At 45.9% G+C, this 18,302-nt stretch overlaps 1 protein-coding gene across 23 annotated transcripts in view; it reads left to right on the forward strand.

Annotated features, from left to right (window-relative positions):
- Positions 1-18,302, forward strand: part of LOC140410875 (clathrin coat assembly protein AP180-like) — a 390,745-nt gene that overhangs the window by 172,718 nt on the left and 199,725 nt on the right. For all 23 annotated transcript variants that reach the window (XM_072499615.1, XM_072499614.1, XM_072499616.1 and 20 more), the window contains one exon: positions 6,918-7,020. In XM_072499615.1, the coding sequence (XP_072355716.1) occupies positions 6,918-7,020 (103 nt within the window). The remainder of the gene's footprint in view (positions 1-6,917; positions 7,021-18,302) is intronic.

Below are 18,302 nucleotides of genomic sequence, written 5' to 3' on the forward strand. Positions count from 1 at the left end.
TCACTAAATTGATTACTGCAATGAGGGAATTGTCCTACTATAGGGGATCTACTCTAGAGCATAAAAGAATGAGAGGTAATTCTCATTTCAGGTTGGCGGGGGGGTTGGGGGTTGTGAGGAGGTGTGACATAGTCTCAGGATAATTTTGAACCATCTACCTCAGTGCTTGTGGCTGTTCAGTTATTGAGTAGATTCAATATTTGGATAGTTAAGAGTTTGGGATATTCAAGGAATCGAGGGGTTTAAAGATGGTGTTGGAAGGTGTAGCTGAATCAAAGATCAGCTGTGATCTTGGTGAAGCTGAATGGCCTAATCCTGCTTCTATTTACATAAGATCATAACATAAGAACTAGGATTAGGCCATCTGGCCCCTCGAGCCTGCTCTGCCATTCAATAAGATCATGGCTGATCTTTTTGTGGACTACGCTCCACTTGCCCGTCTGCTCATCATAACGCTTAATTCCATTATTGTTCAAATCTATCTTTTTGCCTTAAAAACATCCTATGAAGTAGCCTCAACTGCTTCACCAGGCAGGGAATTCCACAGATTTACAACCCTTTGGCTGAAGAAGTTCCTCCTCAACTGTCTTAAATCCACTCCTCCTTATTTTGAGGCTATGCCCCCTAGTTCTAGTTTCACACACCAGTGGAAACAACTTTCCTGCTTCTATCTTTACTATTCCCTTCATAATTTTTATGTTTCTATCAGATCCCCCCCCCCCCCCACCCCCCCATTCTTCTAAATTCCAATGAGTATAATCCCAGTCTACTCAGTCCCTCCTCATAAGCCAATCCTCTCAACTCCAGAATCAACCTAGTGAACCTCCTCTGCCCCCCCCCCCCCCTCCAGTGCCAGTACGTCCTTTCAAGTAAGGATACAAAAACAGTGCGCAGTACTCCAGGTGTGGCCTCACCAGCACCCTATACAGCTGAAACATAACCTCCCTGTTTTTAAACTCCATCTCTCGAGCAATGAAGGACAAAATTCCATTTTCCTTCTTAATTACCTGCTGCACTCTGCTACACAGACGAACCAACATGGTTGCGAATGGTACAACTCAGTTTTGTTGCTAACAATTTATTTACAGTGGTAAACTGGTTACTGAGGTTCGATCATAACCCTAGAATCTGTGGACCTATTCCTAATACTATCTTGTAGTGGCACTCAGCACATGGTGGATGTCTGAATGGCTTGCTATGAGCTCAGCCCTGAGCTGTCTCCTGCTGGAATGCTCAGGAAGTGTCATGTTCCCTGTTTTGTACTGTGTATGCTCTTGCCTGTGATTGGCTGTGGTGTTGTGTGTGTGTGTTGATTGGTCCATTGATCTGTCCATCAGTATGTATGTGCTATGATGTTTACCTGAATATCATGGCAACCAACTTTTGCAATTTATGCACAAGGACACCCAGGTCCTTCTGCACAGCAGAATGCTGCAATTTATTTTACCATTTAAAATAGTCCATCTTGCTGTTATTCCTCACATTTATCAACGTTGTACTCAATCTGACAGACTCTTGCCCGCTCATTAAAATATGTATATCTCTCCGCAGACTTTGTCGCCTCTGCATACTTTACTCTACCACTCATCTTAGTGTCATCTGCGAACTTTGACACATTACACTTGGTCCCCAACTCCAAATCATTGCCCCAACTCTAAATCATCTATGTGAATTGTAAACAATTGCAATCCCAAAACTGATCCCTGAGGCAATGATCACCAACCAGAAAAACACCCATTTATCCCCACTATTTGCTCTGTTAATTAACCAATCCTCTATCCATACTAATACATTACCCGTAACGCCGTGCACCGTTATCTTAAGCAGCCGCCTTTTGTGCGGCACCTTGTCAAATACCTTCTGGAAATCCAGATACACCACATCCACCGGTTTCCCGTTGTCCACTGCACTTGTAATGTCCTCAAAAGATTCCTAAATATGACCTGCCTTTCATGAACCCATGCTTCATCTGCCCAATGGGACAATTTCTGTCCAGATGTCTCACTATTTCTTCCTTGATGTGGAGATGCCGGCGTTGGACTGGGGTGAGCACAGTACGAAGTCTTACAACACCAGGTTAAAGTCCAACAGGTTTGTTTCGATGTCACTAGCTTTCGGAGAGCTGCTCCTTCCTCAGGTGAATGAAGAGGTCTGTTCCAGAAACACATATATAAAAAGACAAATTCAAAGATGCCAAACAATGCTAGGAATGCGAGCATTAGCAGGTGATTAAATCTTTACAGATCCAGAGATGGGGTAACCCCAGGTTAAAGAGGTGTGAATTGTCTCAAGCCAGGACAGTTGGTAGGATTTTGCAGGCCAGATGGTGGGGGATGAATGTAATGCGACATGAATCCCAGGTCCCGGTTGAGGCCGCACTCATGTGTGCGGAAATTGGCTATAAGTTTCTGCTCGGCGATTCTGCGTTGTCGCGGGTCCTGAAGGCCGCCTTGGAGAACGCTTACCCGGAGATCAGAGGCTGAATGCCCTTGACTGCTGAAGTGTTCCCCGACTGGAAGGGAACATTCCTGCCTGGTGATTGTTGCGCGATGTCCGTTCATTCGTTGTCGCAGCGTCTGCATGGTCTCGCCAATGCACCACGCTTCGGGGCATCCTTTCCTGCAGCGTATGAGGTAGGCAACGTTGTCCGAGTCGCACGAGTATGTACCGCGTACCTGGTGGGTGGTGTTCTCACGTGTAATGGTGGTCCCCATGTCGATGATCTGGCACGTCTTGCAGAGATTGCCATGACAGGGTTGTGTGGTGTCGAGGTCACTGTTCTGAAGACTGGGTAGTTTGCTGCAAACAATGGTTCGTTTGAGGTTGCGCGGTTGTTTGAAGGCAAGTAGTGGGGGTGTTGGGATGACCTTGGCAAGATGTTCATCGTCATCAATGACGTGTTGAAGGCTGTGAAGAAGATGACGTAGTTTCTCCGCTCAGGACTCGCGACAACGCAGAATCGCCGAGCAGAAACTTATAGCCAAGTTCCGCACACATGAGTGCGGCCTCAACCGGGACCTGGGATTCATGTCACATTACATTCATCCCCCACCATCTGGCCTGCGAAATCCTACCAACTGTCCTGGCTTGAGACAATTCACACCTCTTTAACCTGGGGTTACCCCATCTCTGGATCTGTAAAGATTTAATCACCTGCTAATGCTCGCATTCCTAGCATTGTTTGACATCTTTGAATTTGTCTATATGTGTTTCTGGAACAGACCTCTTCATTCACCTGAGGAAGGAGCAGCGCTCCGAAAGCTAGTGACATCGAAACAAACCTGTTGGACTTTAACCTGGTGTTGTAAGACTTCGTACTATTTCTTCCTTGGTAATAGATTCAAGCATTTTTCACACTACAGAAGTTAAGCTAACTGGCCTTTAGTTACCCGCCTTTTGTCTACCTCCTTTTTTAAACAGTGGCGTTGCATTTGCTGTTTTCCAATCTGCCGTCACTGCCCAGAGTCCAGTGAATTATCATAAAGGCATTTGCTATTTCCCCCGCCATCTCTTTTAGTGCCCTGGGATACATTCCATCAGGGCCAGGCGACTTGTCCACCTTTAGCCCCATTAGCACCATCACCTTTTGATAATGACCGTTTTAGATCCTCTCTTGCCATAGCCTCCTTGCCAACAATTATTGGCTGTTATTTGTTTTTTCCACTGCAAAATACCTGTTCAATGCCTCTGCCATTTCCCACTATTCAATCCTCCTTCTCATCCTCTAAAGGACCAGTGTTTACCTTAGCCACTTTTGTTTTATATATTTGTAGAAACTTTTGCTATCTGTTTTTATATACTGAGCTAGTTTACTATCTTACTTTTTTTAATCGCTTTTTTCATGGCTTTCTATTGACATTTTAAAATTTCCCAATCGTCTAGTTTCCCAATAATCATTGCCACTTTGTATGCATTTTCTTTTAATTTGATAGCCTCCTTTATTTCCTCATATCTTTGGCTGATTAGCCCTTTTCCTACGGTCCTTCCTTTTCATTGGTATATACTTTTGCTGAGCACTGTGAAAAATCACTTAGTCCTCCACTGTTTCTTTATTGTCCCACCATAAAGTCATTGCTCCCAGTATACCTTCACCAACTCCTCCCTCATCCCATTGTAGTCTCCTTTGTTTAAGCACAAGACACTGGTATCGGATTTTACCTTCTCACCCTTTATCTGTATTTAAAATTCAACCGTACTGTGATCGCTCCTTCCGAGAGAATCCCTGACTACGCGATCATTAATTATTCCTGCCTCATTGCACAGGACCAGATCTAGGGTAGTTTGCTCTCTCATAGGTTCCATTACATACTGTTTGAGTAAACTGTCGCAAATACATTCTATGAACTCCTCCTCCAGGCTTCCTTTACCGACCTGGTTTGACCAATTGACATGTAAATTAAAATCCCCCATGACGACTGTACCATTTTTACATGCATCGGTTATTTCTTTGTTTGGTGCCCAGCCATAATATTATTATTTGGTGGCCTGCAGACTATGCCTATCAGCGACCTTTTCTCCTTACTAATTCTAATTTCCACCCGAATGGTTTCAACGTTTTTCTCCAGACAACCTGTAACATCTCTCACCACCACCCTAATGTCATTCTTGCATTAATTCCCAGTAGTTTATTTAACTATGTTAGAGGGGGATTTGGGGGGGGGGGGGGATGGGTGAATCTACAGGAAGAATAATGATTAATGAGAAGCAAAGCAATAGGTTAGCATGTGGGGAGGAGGGTTCAACAACAGGGAAAATTCCGGAAAAAGTTAAAGGAAAGAGGAACTCTGGAGATGTTACTAATGGAGGTGTTACAATTGAAAAAGGTTAAAAAAAAATAGCATAAGAGCATTCTACTTGAATGCTTGTAGCATTCAAAATAAGGTAAGAGTTGACGGCACAAATTACCGCGAATGAGTATGACTTAGTGGCCATGACAGAGACATGGTTGCAGAGTGGTCACGACTGGGAGTTAAATATCCAGGGTATCAGACTATTCGGAAGGACAGACCGGAAGGTAAGGGAGGTGGTGTATCTATCATATGTAAGGATGACATTAGGATGGTAGTTTAAGGTCCTCGTGACCACCCTATTTATCCTTTCCGCTAGAACACTGATCCCAGTGCACAAAGTGGTCAGACATTCTGACTGAAAAGGAAAGATCACCATGTTGAATAGACCACTATTGGAGAATGTATTTTTTATTTGGTATCCTGCAACACACTGATGAAATTCATTAAAAAAGTTCCATAAGTTATTTGGATGAGGGGACTGGATGCGGTAGTTCCATTTCCTGATGACGGCAGGATAGGAGGAAAGTAAGCTATCAAGAGGAGGTAAAGAGGTAGGTTAAGTGAGTGGGCAAAAAATTGGTAGATGAAGTATAATGTGGGAAAATCTAAGCCTGACCACTTTGGCAGGAAGAATAGAAAAACCATACACTATTTAAATGGAGACAATGTTGAACTTGGTGATATTGAGTGATCTGGGTATCTTGGTATATGAATCACACAAGGTTAGTATTCAGGTACAGCGGATGGAATGTTTTTGTTTATTGCATGGGGAATGGAACATAAGTAAGGCGAAAACCCTGCAGCTGTACTGGGCTTGGTGAGACCTCATCTGGAATATTGTGCACAGTTTTGATTTCCTCATTCGAAAAATGATTCTAGTATGTTAGAAGCATTTCAGAGATGGTTCACTCAATTTGTTCCTGGAATGAATGGCTTATTTTATTGAGAGGTTGAACCGATTGTGGCCTGTATCCATTTTAGTTTAGAAGAATGAGATGAGACCTTATTGAAACATTTAAGATCCTGAAGGGACTTAATAAGGTGGATGCCAAGAGGAAGTTTCCTCTTTCTGGTAGACTGGAACTGGGGCACACAGTTTAAAAATAAGATGTCCTCATTTTAGGATGGATATGAGGGGAACAAATTATTTGAGGGTCATCAGTCCATGGGATTCTCTTCCCAGAAAGCAGTTGGGTCTGGGATTTGAATTTATTCAAGGCTGAGTTGGAATGATTTTTGATGAACAAAGGACTCTGAGGTTATGAGGGGCAGACAGGAAAGTGAAGTTGAGACCACAGCCAGATCACTGTGATCTTATCAAATGGCGGAACAAGTTCAAAGAGTCTAAAAGCATGCTCCTTTAAAAATAAAAAAATTTAGAGTACTCAATTCGTTTTTTCCAATTAAGGGGCAATTTAGCATGGCCAACCCACCTACCCTACACATCTTTTGGGTCGTGGGTGAAACGCACGCAAACACAGGGAGAATGTGCAAACTCTACATGGACAGTGACCCAGAGCCAGGATCGAACCTGGGACCTCGGCACCATGAGGCAGCAGTGCTAACCACTGCACCGCCATGCTGCCCTGTAAACAGCATACCCCTGCTCCCAAGTCCTTTATTCCTATTAAAACATGCAATAACTTCCTATATGAAGGGTGGCTTTTGTCACAGCAAAGCACAATAAAACTATAGGTGCCATCCATTGGAAGTCTGCTGAAATAAAATTGAGATGCTTTTTGGCACAGTTTGAAATAGTCGTTTTTGATTCCGACTTACTCTTTGGTTCATAAATGGGAATCGTTTACCAGTCGGATATTGAGCAGTGGCTATTAAGTGAATCGTAAAGGCCAATTAATTCTTGTTAAATACAAAATTTCCGACAGGATGTTCCTTCTCCAGTATTTTTGTGCAAAAAAAGTAATCTCGATTGTACAATTTTTTTTTCTCTTATATACTTGTTGCCTCTCGTTTATAAAAAAAAAATTAAAAATTGATAGCTGTCAGATATAGTCATTTGAAAAGGTATTGCAGCTAAATCTCAAGCTAGAATCTCTAATTGAGTGTAAGGAGAACAAACTTGTATTTTAGAAGCCTCCTCACATTGCTGCACTTTCATTCTTGCAGGTTATGATATGTCTACGTTTATTAGACGATACAGCAGATATTTAAATGAAAAGGCATATTCCTATAGACAGATGGCATTTGACTTTGCAAGAGTGAAGAAAGGGTAAGTTTGAGATCCCTTTTGTGAAGATCAGTTGTGCAGTTAAATGTACTGTGGAATGGTGTCCTAAAAAAATTGTAGACTATATCAAGACTTTTGTAGTACAATTAGATTTATTGTTTCCCAGTCTTTTAATTTGTGAAAATAGTTTATAATAGTTCAACATTTTGATTAGAAAGAAAAAAATTAACTGCATCAAAAGTTAATATAAACTAGATTTGATTATGTTGATTTCTCTGCAAATATTATGTAATGTTGCTTGTATGTTATGAGCAGAAGTGTTGATGAGCCTTTTAATTGTCATATAATGGATTTGTAACACAGGCGTGTTACAAGAAAGCTAAATATAACATTTTGCAGCAAGATAAATGTGAGTTAATATGGATGTTTAAAAGCTCTATAAATTCACACTTGATGTATTTCGATTATGCTTGTGTGTTGCACTGTCTATTCTGATGGCTTGTTGAGGGCTGTTTCGAAAGCTTCTAAATATTTGTTTTTAAATTTAGAATATTTTTTGATATCCTTCAGATTTAAAAAAAATTATTTTCTACATTACCCAAGTGTGTTGCTTTGCTAATGGGGTGCTGGCAACATAAAGATCGCTCTTAAATTAGGGGTATTTTGTACAACTGATCACTTTCTTCTGTCATTCATTAGGTGTAGCTGCTGTTTAAGCATGTGAAGAAAATTGTAACTAAAAGAGACCTGCTGCCGAAAGTTTTTGTCCTGCACTCATCAGAACAGTTGCAATAATGCCAGTGTTTTGAAGGGAACAACAATTCGTACTGCATGAGAAGAGGGTGCTGATTGGTTATCATCAACGTTTTAATATATTTTTATTACAGTTTTATCATTTTTGCAGAGAACGCAACAAAGTTTCAAAACACGACTAGTACAGTAAAGAAATATTTCTGCCAACTTATGAACAGAGAAAGAAGGGATAAATTCTGAACAAATGTCTTTAAAAACTGGTGCCTCCACTAATCAATCAGAAAATGGGGAGCGGGGAAGAGAGGAAGGTCATCTAAACATGAGAGGATAATATATCAAGATTCACACCTTTTATATATAGCGAGATCGTGACTCGCAATATGGCTTATGGGGAAACTTGCAGGAGCAGGTCAGACAAAGCGGAGCCTATAAATTTGACAGAGGAATGTAGCCGACTTGGAATGGTGCACAGGTGTCAGGAATTCCATAGGGATACACTCCATGACTATTTTATGCCAGTTTTGCACCGAAGGATACTTGTCTCTGCCCCAGTAACAGAGGAAAAAGTTAGGATGTTATATGCCTCCCTGGAAAATCTAGAATGAGAAACAAAGGATCAAATTCTAAGGTCCTGCCAAATGTCCTCTCGAGTTCCTTAAGTACACCAGACCAATGGGATTGAATCTTGACACAGGTCCATACCATGTATATAATTATCCTCTGCTACCGGGCAATTTAGACACATTAGGGACATTGCATGATCAAACCTGTGTCACAAACTTGAGGTGATATGCAAGAAGTGCAGTATCTTAAACCGAGTCTCCTTCATTCTGTTGGATACTGGAATTTTATTGGCGTAATCCCATATGCTACCCCATGTCTCCTCATCAATGTTCATTGCCACATCTCTTTCCCAAGACTGCAAGATACCCAGTGCAAGATACCCAATGTACTAACACTAGCACCCTAAAACTTTCTAATTAACTGTTTAGGCTCTGCAGAAATCAGCACTTTTTGCAGTGTGGGAAATAGAGTTAAGATGCAAAGTTTTCTTTTAAATTCATTTTTATGGGATGTGGGCTTCGCTGACTAAGCCAGCCTTTATTGCCCATCCCTAAATGCCCTTGAGAAGGTGGTGGTGAGCTGCCTTTTGAACCACTGCAGTCCATGTGGTGTAGGGACACCCACAATGCTATTAGGGCGGCTGATCCAGGATTTTGACCCCGTGACAGTGAAGGAACAGCAATATATTTCAAAGTCAGGATGGAGAGTGATTTGGAGGGGAACTGTTATGTGGTGGTGTACCCATGTATCTGCTGCCCTTGACCTTCTAGATAGTGGTGGTCGTGGGTTTGGAAGGTGCTGCCTAAGGAGCCTTGGTAAGTTCTTGCAGTGCATCTTGTAGATGGTACACACTGCTATTGTGTGTCGGTGGTGGAGAAGAAGTGAATGTTTGTGGAAGGGGTGCCAATAATGCCAGCTGCTTTGTCCTGGATGGTGTCGAACTTCTTGTGTTGTTGGAGCTGCATTCATCCAGGCAAGTATTGCATCACACTCCTGACCATAGAATCCTTACAATGCAGAAGGAGGACATTTAGGCCCATTGAGTCTGCACTGGCCCTCTGAAAGAGCAACCTACCTAGAACCACAGTCCCACCATATCCCATAACCCTACTTAACCTTTGGACATGGGGCAATTTAGAATGGCCAATTCACCTAACCTGCACATCTTTGGATTGTGGGGAGGAAACCAGAGCACCCGGACCCATGCAGACACTGGGAGAATGTGAAAACTCCACACAGACAGTCACCCAAGGTTGGAATTGAACATGGGCCCCTGGTGCTGTGAGGCAGCAGTGCTAACCACAGTGTCACCATGCCGCTCTTGTGCCTTGTCGGTGGGCTTTGGGGAGCAGGTGAGTTGCTCACCGCAGGATTCCTAGCCTCTGACCTTCTAGTCACAGTATTTATATGGCTAATCTAGTTCAGCTTCTGGTCAATAGTAACCCCCAGGATGTTCCCCCAGAATGTTGATAGTGGGGGATTCAGTGATGGTAATCCATTGAATGTCAAGGGGCTGTGATTTGATTCTCTTATAGAACAAAGAAAATTACAGCACAGGAACAGGCCCATCAGCCCTCCCGGCCTGCGTCGATCCAGATCCTTTATCTAAACCTGTCTTCTATTTTCCAAGGATCTACTTCTCTCTGTTCCCCGCCCATTCATATACCTGTCTAGATGCATCTTAAATGATGCTATCATGCCCGCCTCTACCACCTCCGCTGGCAAAGCGATCCAGGCACCCACCACCCTCTGCGTAAAAAAAACTTTCCACGCACATCTCCCTTAAACTTTCCCCCTCTCACCTTGAAATCGTGACCCCTTGTAATTGACACCCCCACTCTTGGAGAAAGCTTGTTGCTATCCACCCTGTCCATACCTCTCAATTTTGTAGACCTCAATCAGGTCCCCCCTCAACCTCCGTCTTTCCAACGAAAACAATCCTAATCTACTCGACCTTTCTTCATAGCTAGCACCCTCCATACCAGGCAACATCCTGGTGAACCTCCTGCACCCTCTCTAAAGCATTCACATCCTTCTGGTAATGTGGCGACCAGAACTGCACGCAGTATTCCAAATGTGGCCTAACCAATGTCCTATACAACTGTAACATGACCTGCCGACTCTTATACTCAATACCACGTCCGATGAAGGCAAGCATGCTGTATGCCTTCTTGACCACTCTATCGACCTCCGTTGCCACCTTCAGGGTCCAATGGACCTGAACTCCCAGATCTCTCTGTACATCAATTTTCCCCAGGACTCTTCCATAGTCAGCTCTTGAATTAGATCTTCCAAAATGCATCACCTCGCATTTGCCTGGATTGAACTCCATCTGCCATTTCTCTGCCCAACTCTCCAATCTATTTATATTTTGCTGTATTCTCTGACAGTCCTCCTCGCTATCTGCAACTCCACCAATCTTAGTATCATCTGCAAACTTGCTAATCAGACCACCTATACCTTCGTCCAGATAATTTATGTATATCACAAACAACAGTGGTCTGAGCACGGATCCCTGTGGAACACCACTAGTCACCTTTCTCCATTCCCTGGATTATCCCTGCTACCCTTCTTAAACAAAGGGACAACATTAGCAATTCTCCAGTCCTCCGGGACCTCACCCGTGCTCAAGGAGGCTGCAAAGATATCTGTTAAGGCCCCAGCCATTTCTTCCCTCGCTTCCCTCAGTAACCTGGGATCGATCCCATCCGGACCTGGGGACTTGTCCATCTTAATGCCTTATAGGAGATGGTCATTGCCTGGCACTTGTGTGGCCCGGATGTAATTTGCCACTTCTCAGCCCAAGCCTGGATATTGTCCAGAGTTTGCTGCATTTGTGCGTGGACTGCTTCTTTATCTGAGGAGTCATGAATGGTGTTGAATATTGTGCAATCATCAGTGAACATCCCCACAGCTGACATGTTGGAAGGAAGGCCATTGATGAAGCATCTGAAGATGGTTGCCCAGGACACTACCCTGAGGAGCTTCTGCAGTGATGTCCCGGGACTGAGATGACTAACCTCCAACAATCACAACCATCTTCCTTTGAGCTAGGTATGACTCCAGTGCAGATTTTTTTCCCCCTGATTCCCATTGACTCCAGTTTTTCTAGGGCTCCTTGATGCCCCACACTATCAAATGCTGACTTGATGTTAAGACAGCCGCTCTCACCTCATTTCTGGCACTCAGCTCACTTGTCCATGTTTGACCCAAGGCTGTAATAAGGTCAGGAGCTGAGTGACCCTGGTGGAACCCAAACTGAGCATCCGTGAGCATGTTATCACTGAGTAAGTGCCACTTGGTAGTACTGTGACGGCATCTTCATCACTTTGCTGATGATGGAGAGTAGACTGATAGGGCAGTAATTGGATGAGTTGCATTTATCCTGCTTTTTTGTACTGGACATAACTGGGCAATTTTCCACATTGCTGGGTAGATATCAGTGTACTGGAATAGCTTGGCTAATCATAGAATTTACAGTAGGGGGCTATTCAGCCCATGGAGTTTGCACCGGCCCCTAGAAAGAGCACCCTACCTAGGCCCACTCCTCAACCCCATCCCCATAATCCAGTAACCCCATCTAACCTTTTGGACATGAGGGGCAATTTAGCATGGCAAATCCACCTAACCTGCACATCTTTGGACTGTGGGAGGAAACCGGAGAACCCGGAGGAAACTCTGGCAGACACTGGGAGAAAGTGCAAACTCCACAATTTAGCATGGCGAATCCACCTAACCTGCACATCTTTGGACTGTGGGAGGAAACCGGAGCACCTGGAGGAAACTCACACAGCCACTGGGAGAAAGTGCAAACTCCACCCATAGTCACCCAAGGCTAGAATTTTGGAGGGCCATACACATTCAGTATCATGTTATTCTCCACCTAAAAAGACCCTTAATCACATATCCAACTCCCTTATTCTCACAATTCTCCACCTTCAAGAGAACATTTTAGATGACCAAAAATTGCTATTCCTCTGCTGTTGGTCGAAAACTATTCCAATTCCTGGTTTAGCTTTGTGCTCCTTCTCATCCAAATGGGTCTACTGGAACAAGGCTTTGTCCACTTTCTCCTCCTTCAGAAAAGATCAGATATTTTTCCTTTAAATAGGATAAATGTTTTTCCCGCACATTCCAGAAACATAGCTTAAAATTAGCTACCACCATCGAATAGACCACCAGAAGAAAAGTAGGATAGGATTTTCGTGCCATATTTGGGCGTGCACGAAACCCTATCCTCCCCCAATCTCAAGTTACACCAGGTGCCATAATGTCTCTATAAATCTTTTCTCAGAAAAGGACATGTCTGTGCTATTGTAGGATTCCGTCAACATCTTACAAACCACAACACTAATACAAAAAAAAATCACAACCACAGTAGTTCTAAGGGGACATTCCTCAAGGCGAGTGTGGACCTGTAAGGTTGTACTATCAATTCGATCAGAAAACATACTCCTCGACAGAGGAGAAGAAAAAATCCAACAGTGGGAGCCAAATGCCATTACCACATTTTGAACCCACCTATGAAGACCCACCTTCCACCCATCTCCCAACAATAGCACTACTCAATTTAGTCACGTTTAGAGAGGATACCAAAAAGCCAATATTACCATCATAAAGGTACAGAAAAGAAGAGAAAATGATGAATGATTAGCACATGGCACAGCTGTCGTGATAAAAGTCACACATTCTTAAGGATAAGACATTCAATATAGTGCTCAAATTTTAACATCTCCCAATAAACCGATGTACGACGATATGAAATAGGACAAAGTAAATGGAGAAAGTTCAAATTTATTTTTAAAAATATTTTTATTAAGGCATTTATAAATAAACATCAAACACAACCACAATCAAAAAGATAACTAAAAGATAACATACAGGAGATCACGGTAGCATGGTGGTTAGCACAATTGCTTCACAGCTCCAGGGTCCCAGATTCGATTCCCCGCTGGGTCACTGTCTGTGCGGAGTTTGCACGTTCTCCCCGTGTCTGCGTGGGTTTCCTCCGGGTGCTCTGGTTTCCTACCCAAGGTCAACAGCTCCACCCTATCCCCATAACCCAGTAACCCCACCCAACATGAAGGGCAATTTTGGACACTAAGGGCAATTTATCATGGCCAATCCACCTAACCTGCATGTCTTTGGACTGTGGGAGGAAACCGGAGCACCCGGAGGAAACTCATGCAGACACTGCCACCGCCTGGAGAACCCCTGCAAGGACCCTCGCAAGGCAAACTTTATCCTCTCCAACCTGAGAAATCCAGCCATGTCACTGACCCAAGCCTCTGCACTTGGGGGTTTCGCGTCCCTCCACATTAACAAGAGCCACCTCCGGGCTACCAAGGAGGCAAAGGCCAGAACTCCGGCCTCTTTCGACTCCTGCACTCCCGGATCGTCTGACTCCCCAAATATCGCTATCCCCCCGCTCGGATTTACCAGAGTGTCCAAGACCTTGGACATGGCCTTTGCAAAGCCTTTCCAAAATTCTGTAAATGCTGGGCATGCCCAAAACATATGGACATGGTTTGCTGGGCCCCCTGAACACTTCACGCACTCAAGCCAGGACAGTTGGTAGGATTTCGCAAGCCTAGGCCAGATAGTGGGGTAGAATATAATGCGGCATGAATCCAAGGTCCCAGATGAGGCTGTACTCATGTGTGCGGAACTTTGCTCGACGATTTTGGTTGTTGCTTGTCCTGAAGGCCGCGTTGGAGAACGCTGACCCGGAGATCAGAGGCTGAATGCCCTTGACTGTTGAAGTGTTCCCCGACTGGAAGGGAACGTTCCTGCCTGGCGACCTCGCGCGATGTCCATTCATCCGTTGTCGCAGCGTACAACGTACCACGCTTCGCGACAGCGGAAAGGTGTTGTAAGATTTCGTACGGTGCTCACCCCAGTCCAACGCCAGCATCTCCACATCATTATATATTTCTTGGCACCCTGCCCTCTCCAACCTCTGTTCTCGACAGCACCATGTCCTGAACCCTGGGGCTGGCAGATCAGGAAAGGACAACTCCTGTTTTCTCACTTAGTTCTGCACCTGTAAGTATCGGAACTCGTTTCCACTGGGCAACTCTTACTCCTCTACCTTCCAAGCTCAGGAAGCTGCTACCCATAAATGAACCCCCAAACCGTTTGATTCCCGCCTGCTGCCAACCTTGAAACACCCTTGTCCAGTCCCCTCGGAGTAAAGCTGTGATTTCTGCAGATCGGAACCCAAACCGAGGTGCCCTCTAGCGCTTTTGCCACTGTCCCCACACCCTCAGGGCTGCCACTACTCCTGGACTTGTGGAATACCTGGCCGGCGGCAATGGCAGAGGCTCTGTCAACAGTGCTCCCAAACTAGTACCTTTACACGAGGCTGCCTCCATCTGCTCCCATACCGACCAGTCCCCCACTACCCACTTGCGTCCCATGGCTATATTTGCTGCTCAATAATTCATTACATTTGGCAAGACCAACCTGCCCCACCCTCTCCCCCGCTCCAAACAGCGCCTTCTTTACTTGAGGGGTCTTCCCTGCCCACACAAATCCCGATATCAACGCATTAACCTTAAAAGAGGCCTTGGAATACAAACAAAAACCTCGGCAGCACAGTCATCTTCACGGACTGCACCCGCCTCACCAATGACAACGGAAACACATCCCACATTTTAAATGACCCTTCTTTTGCTCCACCAACTGAGCCAGAATTAACTTGTTTAATTGCTCCCACCCGGCGCCACCTGGTTGCAAAGATACCTAAAACTCACCCCCACTACCTTAAACGGCAGCTTGCCCAACCTCTTCTCCTGCCCCATCGCCTGGATCGGGATCACTCTTTCCCATGTTTAATTTATACCCCGAAAACCGTCCAAATTCCATCAAAATGTCCATAATATCCCGTATACTTTCCAGTGGGTCATTTATATACAGCAACGGGTCGTCCGCATATAGGGACACACTGCTCCTTCCATCCACCCCAACGCACAATCTCTTCCCAACCCTTAGACGCTCTAAGCGCCAACGTCAGTGGCCCTATCACCATGGTGAAAAGCAATGGGAAGAGTGGGCTTCCCTGTCTCGACCTCCGGTACAACCTAAAGTACCCTGAACTCACCCGATTTGTTCTTACACTCTCCAGGGGTGCCCGGAACAGCAATCGGATCCAATCCACATACGACTACCCAAACCCGAATCGCCCTAATACCTCCCACAAATACTCCCACTCTACCCAATCAAAGGCCTTCTGCTCATCCGTTGCAACCGCCACCTCCACATTCTGCCTCTCCGAGGGCATCATTATGAAATTTAACAGGTGCCTGATGTTGGCCGACAGATGCCTCCCTTTTACGAATCCCGTCTTGTCCCCTGCTATCACCTCCGGTATCACAATCCTAAATCCGTGAGGCCAGAATTTCAGCCAACGACTTGGCACCCACATTCAATAGTGATAGGACCACACTGCTCCAGGTCAATAGTGATAGGGCGGTAGGACCCACACTGCTCCGGGTCCTTATCTATCTTCAGGATCACCGATATTGAGGCCTGCGATAATGTAGGGGGGAGCTCACCCTTCTCCCTCGCCTCATTAAATACCCTCACCAGCAGGGGGCTTCAGGGTTCCCAAAACTTTTTATAAAATTCTACTGGGCTCAGGGCCTTCCCTGCCTGCATTGCTCCCATACCATTCAGCACCTCCACCAATCCAATGGGAGCACCCAGCTCCTCTACCTGGCTGGCCTCCACCCTGGGGAATTCCAGCCCATCCAAAAAATCCCTCCCCCTCCCGTGACCGGGGACTCCGACTCTAAAACCTCCAATCTTCTCAAACACCCCATTCACCCCCACTGGGTCCAATACCACTCCACCCTTGCTGTCCTTCACCCTATCAGTCTCCTTCACCACCGCTTACTTCCTGAGCTGGTGGGCCAGCACCTGCTAGCCTTCTCCCCATACTCTCACACTGTCCCTCTGGCTCTCCGCAACTGCCCCACTGCCTTCCTTGTGGACACCAGCCCATCTGGAGCTTCTGCCTCTCCTTCAAAAATCCATCTGCAGAGCCTCCGTGTACCTTCTGTCCACCTGCATAACCTTGTCCACCAAACTTGACATCTCTGCTCGCTCCTCCTCCTCCCTATGAACCTGAATTGATATAAACTCTCCGCTGACTACTTCCTTGAGTACCTCCCATAGCTTGGCAGCCGAGACCTCACCTGTGTCGTTTACTTCCACGTAACCCCGGATGGTGGCCCTCACCCACTCACACCACCTCCTCTTTTGCTAGAACCCCCACATCCAACCTCCACTGCTGCGGATGCTGAGCATCCCCCCCCCACCCCCCGGGATCCACTCGCAAATCCACCCAATGCGGCACATGGTCTGAGACCACGATCGCCGAATATCCCAGCTCTGCCAACAAGGACTTGCCCACCACAAAAAACTCAATCCACGAGTAGACCTTGTACACATGAGAGAAATATGAAACCTCCTTTGCCCTAGGCCTCCCAACCCCCCCCCCAAATGTGCTCCATAAGCCCCTTCAGCTCCTTTGCCACCGTCGACATTCCACACACACTTGCCTCATAAAATCCACATCGTTCCAATTTGGAGCATAAACATTAACTAGGACCACTGGCACCCCTTCCAATTTCCCACTTACCATCACAAACCTCTTTCTCCCCCCCCCCCCCCCCCGAATCCGCTGCAATATTCTCCACCTCAAACACCACACTTGTTGACCGCCACCCCACACGTCTCCATATCCAACACCGAATGGAAAACTTTCCCCACCCACCCTTTCCATAGCCTTGTCTGGTCCCCAATCTTCAGGTGTATCTCTTGCAAAAAAGGCCACATCCGCCTTCAAACTCCTCAGATGCACAAAAAGACGCAACCATTTGACTGGCCTATTCAGCCCCCTCACATTCCATTTAACCAGCCTGGTCGGAGGGCATTTCCACTCCATCTCCCCCCCCCCCCCCCCCCCCCCCCCTAACCATATCCTTTCTTAGGCCAGCGCCCCGCCCATGACACGTGACCCTCCAGGCCCACCCCCTGATGTCCACCATCACCACTCCCTCCCATATAACGGCACAGCAACAACACCTTCGTCAGCAGCCTCCCCTCCCCTAAACAAAAGAACAACCCCATCCCCCTCTGCTACACTAACCACCTGATTAGCCCCCACTGCGCTCCGTTAACTAGCCCACCCAGCTAGCCTGGCAGATCCGCCCAAGGCGCCACAGCCTCCAACACCTCAGATTCCCCTCCCCCGCTCGCTCACCTCGCAACCAGCAGTGCAACAGTAAGAAAACAAAAGAGAAACCGAAAAACCCGAATAATCTAAAAAGTGCACTCATCGTCTCGAAACATCTCTGAGGAGATGAGTTCCCCAACCACCAACCGAACAAAAAATACCAGAATTATCAGATAGCCAGAAGAAAAAAGGAAAACCACATTCCTCTCCACATCCCTCTTCCACAGTTCAATGTCCTCTTTCACATGCCAGTCCATTGTCCTTCAAAAACGTCATCGCCTCCTCAGGTGTTCCAAAATAGTGCTCTGTATTATTAAAGGTCACACAGAGGCAAGCCGGGTGCTGCATCCCGAGATCCACCCCCTTTTTAAAGAGGGCAGCCTTTAACCGATTAAACTCGGCCGCCCTCTTCGCAAAGCCCAGGTCCTGATGCGCTCGGAGCTCACTCACCTCTAGGTGCATCTCTTTGTCTGCCTCGCCCATCTCGAGATCTTCTCCTTATCTAGGAACCGGTGATGACGCACCACCATTGCCCTTGATGACTCGTTTGCTGGTGGCATTATTAGTGCCTTGTGCGCTCAGTTGACCTCCAGGGGCCAGCCAAAGGCCCCCTCTCCCATCTGCTTTTTGAGTATTCCAGCCACATGCGTGGCAGTGTCTGCTCCCTCGATGCCTTCAGGCATCCCTACAATTCTCAACTTCTGCCTCCGGGAGCAGTTCTCAAGGTCCTCCTATAGCCGCTTCTGGGTATCTCTCATTACTCTTT

This window comes from Scyliorhinus torazame, chromosome 4 (assembly GCF_047496885.1).
Source record: "Scyliorhinus torazame isolate Kashiwa2021f chromosome 4, sScyTor2.1, whole genome shotgun sequence".
Taxonomy (NCBI): Eukaryota; Metazoa; Chordata; class Chondrichthyes; order Carcharhiniformes; family Scyliorhinidae; genus Scyliorhinus; species Scyliorhinus torazame.